Source organism: Cimex lectularius, unplaced genomic scaffold (assembly GCF_000648675.2).
Source record: "Cimex lectularius strain Harlan isolate CLEC.00 unplaced genomic scaffold, Clec_2.1 scaffold379, whole genome shotgun sequence".
In the NCBI taxonomy this organism is placed as follows: Eukaryota; Metazoa; Arthropoda; class Insecta; order Hemiptera; family Cimicidae; genus Cimex; species Cimex lectularius.
This window is the reverse complement of record NW_019394211.1, coordinates 96,941-103,071: the sequence shown is the minus strand read 5'-3', so window position 1 is coordinate 103,071 and position 6,131 is coordinate 96,941. Positions and strand designations below refer to the sequence as shown.

General features: G+C 34.9%; 1 protein-coding gene across 1 annotated transcript in view; it reads left to right on the top strand.

Moving 5' to 3' along the window:
• The window catches only part of LOC106667106 (zinc finger protein 287), a 144,436-nt gene extending 138,630 nt beyond the window's left edge, over positions 1-5,806 (top strand). The window contains exon 8 of the mRNA XM_014394810.2: positions 5,121-5,806. Coding sequence (XP_014250296.1) covers positions 5,121-5,248 — 128 coding nt within the window. The 3' untranslated portion in view covers positions 5,249-5,806. The remainder of the gene's footprint in view (positions 1-5,120) is intronic.
• The last annotated feature ends 325 nt before the right edge of the window (positions 5,807-6,131 follow it).

Sequence of the window (6,131 nt, the reverse complement as noted above, 5' to 3'; positions counted from 1 at the left end):
TTCGTTCAGCTATTTCGCGAAAGTAGGCGCAAAAGCAAAAAGTTCAATTCGGTTTTTGCCCATTAGTTGCTATCCCTGCAAGACTCAGCAAATGGATGTTGATCCATTCGTCCGCCTCGATTTTAATGAACTACTACTAACAACTGCTCGAAAGCAGGTCTTGATGGGAGAAGGAAAAGGGTTTTGTCTGGTACGACGCTGGACTATGAGAGAATATTGCAACAGTGAGTTAGTCAACCCCGAAGAAGTTATGGCTTGTTTTATTTGACCAGGCGACCAAATAACACTGGCATACTGCAAATGGTAAAGTACAAGTGATTATAAAAAGCTTTTTATGGCAGATTTTTAAAATCTACCGTCTGCCTTTTAATGAACCCCAGATTTTTAAATGCTTTTTTGAGTTTCAAGGCGGTCACGAAAATCCCATCCGGGCCCATATTACATCTCTGGCACAGAGCAGCCAGCTTTTTCTTTTTTTCCCTTTTATAACCTGTGTGGTTTAGATTTGAAAATGATTCATATTGGTCGTTTATTCTCTACGTACTGTTACTGTCTGCTACAAACCTAAAGTCCATCTATCCTCTCCTATTTACCTAATGTCTCAGTCAATATAGGATGGGGTGCCAGAGTTATCAGCCGCGTTTCAGCCCTAAACAATTTAATCGAACTAAAATAATTTCCAAACATCTTTTAAGAAAATAGCTGTCGATGGTTGAAACGGTTTGGGCGTTGATAAGAAGGTCATCACCGTAAAGTGTAAGGTAAAGGTTCCGGGTTGGATTCATTCTGCTCTGCATTCAAAGCCGATATACAATGATCGTTTTGATTTGAAAAACACCTTACCAATTTTTTTACTGGAAACATCGTACTGCACTACAGCATTTCATCTGCAGCAATATTAAGTACCAGTACGAACAAATGTTTGATTTTTAATTTCAATTAAATTTGTTTACTTTATCTTGTGTAAGATCATCAATCTTAAAATGATTTCCATAGAATTTTTCTTAAGATTTTTCCTTTTCGGACAGAATTGAGGGCGAAATCACGCATGTCCCGAATAGTGTTGCTATTATCTAATTCAGTAATGCCACGCTGAAAGTAAATTATATGTCATTTCCGTTTGGCCGAGGGGTGGACTATTTGGGTCCCGGGTCCGTAATGACGAGTGTCGCCTCGGCGAACAGGTACAGGTACTTCTGTAATGATCCACTGGGCAAATGATCCTCCTCGGCTAAGAGGTCAATTCATTTCGGGCCGGTCGGTTCACCGCTTGCGAAATTATGATGGCACTTTAATATGGGCTGGTCCGAGGGGCTCTATGTCATTTTCCGTCATGTATTATGTATATAGGTCCCCTTTTTAATGCCCTGTTTATACTCTTTTTGCTCCAGTCTAGTATTAAAATTGTATTACGGGGCGCCCGAGGAATGCGGCGCCTTACCGACATAATGCCGGCAGAGTGATCAAATGAATTCCCGGCCGCTACGGTAGTTATCAACTGGATTATTCCGTCCCTGAAAAGTGGATGTCTTTTCTTATTAATCTGGGCTCACACCTGTAAAAAAACAACACTTAACCGCATCCGCTTTTAAGAAAATATATCGCAGTTTTATCGTTCCAGTTTCATTCGCCGGCATAAGTCAATTCTGTCAATTTTTTATTATTCGCAGATCCATTTAGGCCTTTCTTTGCTGTTTTCGTTTTCTCAAACAGTTATCAATCCATCCAATCTCATAATATGTTTATTTTCTTTTGTTCCCTCCATACTCTGTACCACTTTGGCCAATACTATTTTCTCGTCAGTAACAATAATTATTTTAAAGATTTGAATAACGTTTCCGCTATTTCAAGGTCACGTTATGCTTAACGTCTTTCAAATAATGTACTCGCTGTGAAGACTTTTTGCATAGCGAATTTTGCCGCTAATTCGAAGTTTCATGGGTAGATCGTTTTGATAATTCAGATTATGGTATCGTATCATACAAGCCTGAAAACATTCACGGATGTTCTAAACGTACAAAATAAATATAAATTGCTGGGTGATTCAGAGCAAGTTATGTTGAAATGAAATTGAGGACGAAAAGAGTCTAAAATTCTTAAGAACATTTTTTTTAGCTTAGCTTAGCAATTTTAAGAAAAAGCTCGAACGTACAGTGTAAAAATTAGGTCGATTCAGGGTTTTAGTCCAGTTTAAATGAAATTGATTTTAAAAAATGTCAAAAACCCTTAAGGGAAAAAGTTAGCACTTTTAAGAAAAAGTAAACTATAAGTGCAGTTAGTTTACCATATACATACACATTATAACCAAATTCTGACCTGTCTCTTAGAATTTTAGCTTTTAGATTGTATTTAGGCGGTTCACCCAAAGGGTCTGTTTTAGACAATTGATGTGACTTTATTGAAGGAAAGGTGTAGAAGATTGTTGTAACTAACTGTCATTCCTGATTTTATTTAACGTTGACGCTATTTGAAGACGTTTTGCATAGCAGATGTTGGCGCTAACGCTAAGTTACCTGGGGTGTTAGTAGTAGTTCAGGTTATAGTATCGTATCTACCAAGCTTCTAAAGCCAGGAACACACTTACCCGATGCTACGCCATGCGACGCTACCCGATGCTACCTGACGCCTTGCCACGTTTTGGTGGGGTGTGCTCATCTTTCCGACGCAAGCACACGTCGCGTACAGTCCACAGCGTTTATCACAATAATCACTATCACAATCGCAACGCATCTTTTGTTCTTAATGCACTATTTTCAGCAAAACCTTGTAATAAATTGTTAGTTAAATTTTATGAGCAAAACCATCTAATAAATTGTTTGTTAAACTTAATTGCTTTAAATAAAGTTACTCCTAACCATCATAATTAAACAATGTTTATAAAAATTTATGCATTTTTTTATCTCGTTTAATTTGGTTTACATTAAAATAACAGATTGTAATTAATATAACGACAAAATTACATGTACTTAGTTTGAAATAAACTACAAAAAATATGAGTGTCCTGTTCTGGAGCTACCCGACATTAGAAAATAGTGTAATTTTACGAGCAAAACTATGACATAAATTGTTAATTAAATTTTACTAGCAAAACTATGAAATAAATTGTTAATTAAATTTTATGAGCAAAACTATGAAATAAATTGTTAATTAAATTTTATGAGCAAAACCGTGTAATAAATTGTTCCAATTTTAGTATATGTACCGCCGAAGCGAGTACAATAAATTGTTAGTTAAATTCATTATATCAAAAAATCGTATTCCGGTGTTTTGATTAATTTTCTACCAAACCATTAAAATTAATTTTTTAAATAAAAACTAATTAATTTTTAATCACAGTTAATTTGGTTTATATTAAAATAAGTATGTTGTAATTAATATAACGACAATAATACATGTAGTTTGAATAAAAATATGAGTGTCCGGTTCTTTTGTCTTCGACTGTACTCGATGCGATCCGGCGCAAATCTGGACAGTGGGTATCGGTAGGTTAGCGTGGCATACCATCGGGTAGATGTGCACGGGGTTAATGCAACCTTATGGAAAATCGGAGTTTTGATTTGCGTCGGGTAGCATCGGGTAGCGTCGCATGGCGTGGCATCGGGTAAGTGTGCTTCTGGCTTAAACAAAGGTACCGTTCATGAATGGCATGGATTTTGTTTTGATAGTTTGTTGGTCACATGCTGAGGATCTCATAGTTGCAGAAGCTCTAACGTCCAAAGCCAACGTTAGGGCGATTGGAGATTTAGTTCAGTTTAAATGGAATTGATTATGAAAAGTGGAAAAACTCGTAAGAAAAAAAAGCTTTTAGCTTAGCAAAAATAAAACATTACAGATAGTTTACTATATACATATGCATTTTAACCACGTTCTATACCTGTCCCTTAGAATTCTAGCTAACTATCATTTCTGGTTGTATGTAAATATGACGGTAGAACATTATTTTAATATTCTAGCACCAAATAGGAAATTCGAAGGAGACGGTGGATTCATGAAAACTTGTGCGAATTGAAAATGTTAACTGTAAAATAAACAACTTTATTGTATTTTTACATATATAATATTATTATATTTTTTAATTGTACAATATCCCCATCAAAATCTAATTTGTTGGCTTTACTGTCATGCGTACTTCAATCAATTTAGCGTTACCATTCACGCTAACGGTATCTCTCTGTAATACAAACCTACTGCCGAGATCTTCTTTCGTGCCTCTCACTGATGGGCATTGCCTAGGAAATTGGTTCCAAAAAAGTTTTCATAAACAAATAAATTGTAGCACGTGATGGGCAGTTTGTTCCGAGCACCCCAAGCCTTGATAATCGGAACTTGCAACAAACCCAAAATATACATAAACAATTAAAAATTAAGAAAAAAGTATTTGTTCAGTTCATGATAGTTTAAAATTATTATAATTTCCTTGTGGGTCCAATTTAATAGATTTTCTTTTGATTGCTGACGACAGTTTGGCAAATCTGAGTGATAGTTGTAGAGGCTCAACGTAAAAAGTAAACATTAATTAATTGCCGGGTGATTCAGGACAAGTTCAGTTTAAATGGAATTGATTATGAAAAGTGCAAAAAATCTTAAGAAAAAGCGTTTTTAGCTTAGCTTAACAATTTTAGGAAAAACTAAAACATTACAGTTAGTTAATCATATACATAAGCATTATAACCAGGACTTGAAGGAAAGATGCCTAAAGTTGTTGTATTTCTGTCATTCCAGATTGTATAAAATAAAACAGCTAAGTATTTTAATGTTGGAACACCAAATATACATTTGGTATTAAAATCGAATTAAAAATCGGGATTCATGAAAACGTGCTAATTGTAACAGATTAACTATAAAATAATCAACTTTATTATATTTCTATAAACAAAATATATTTTTTTAAATTGGACAATCCGTGCAGAAAAAAAATAATTTGTTGACTTTACCGTCACCGTTAACAAGCACACGCTATGATAAGAACAATAACGTAGGCCGATATTTCAGATAGCGTTCCGTTAAATCTGCGCATCTACACTTTAATCAATTTAGCGTTATATTCACGCTAACGTTATTCAAAATCTCTCTATTGTTTGCTAATGCCTTTTAATTTAATTAAATTATTTTTGTTGAAGGTGAATCTCAAGAAGAATGCAGAACATGTGGTAAGACGTTTTTGGGTGGAGACGGAAGGCTGTGCACCCACTGCCATCCTCCGACGGTCATCCAACAGGACAGCGAGGAATCGACTCCTTCCGAATAATCGCGAATTGCAATTGATAAAAATACACTAAAACGATCTCAAACAAGTGTGTAAATAGCCTGGAATGAAAAGGGTATGGGAGAATTAGAGTGTAGAGAAGTACAATTAAAACTAGCTTCAAGTGATATGTGAAAATTATAAGATGCATTTTTTTTTAAAGAGTTGTATAACTTTAATTTCTCTAATCAGCGGACATATTGTTAAATTCTCCTTGTCCGCTTGAATCAATGTATAATAGCTTTAAATCGTCGTTATTTAAATATTTATTCATGCCCCGTCAGGTTTCAATATATAACACAACATTTGTTAGTTGAATAGTAATAAATTACTAATAAAAATGTACATTGTTATATTTATATCTTTTTCTACTGGCTTTATATTTGTGTTGCTCAATAATTTTTCTTTTAATTTTTGTGTGCACTGTATGATTTCTTAAAAGGTTGTTATTTATCCGTCCAAGTTGAACAGGCGATACTTCCCTCTAGTCATGTATATAACATGCAATGTCGTTTATATCTTAATATTTTTGTATAAATAAATCTCTCTACTTATTATTTATATTTACACTGTTTTTGTACCTTCATCTCCCCACCGGGGCAGTTCTCGATTTAAATTACCCTTCCAGCGTATGTGTTTTGTTTTTAGTTGTGTAACTGCGTACAAAATGCAACAAGCTACAATTATGTTATTTACAAGGATTCATTTACATGTCCGGCATGATGGATCTACTGGATGGTGACCGTAATTGGCCATTATAGCGTGATATTGACAACACATCCTAGAGTTGTCGAAGTTACACAATCAGATTGTTGTGACGCCACCTGCGCCGTCATTCTTCTATGAGGGTTGGAGAAATAGTTGGATCGGGTTTGGATCGGGTAAG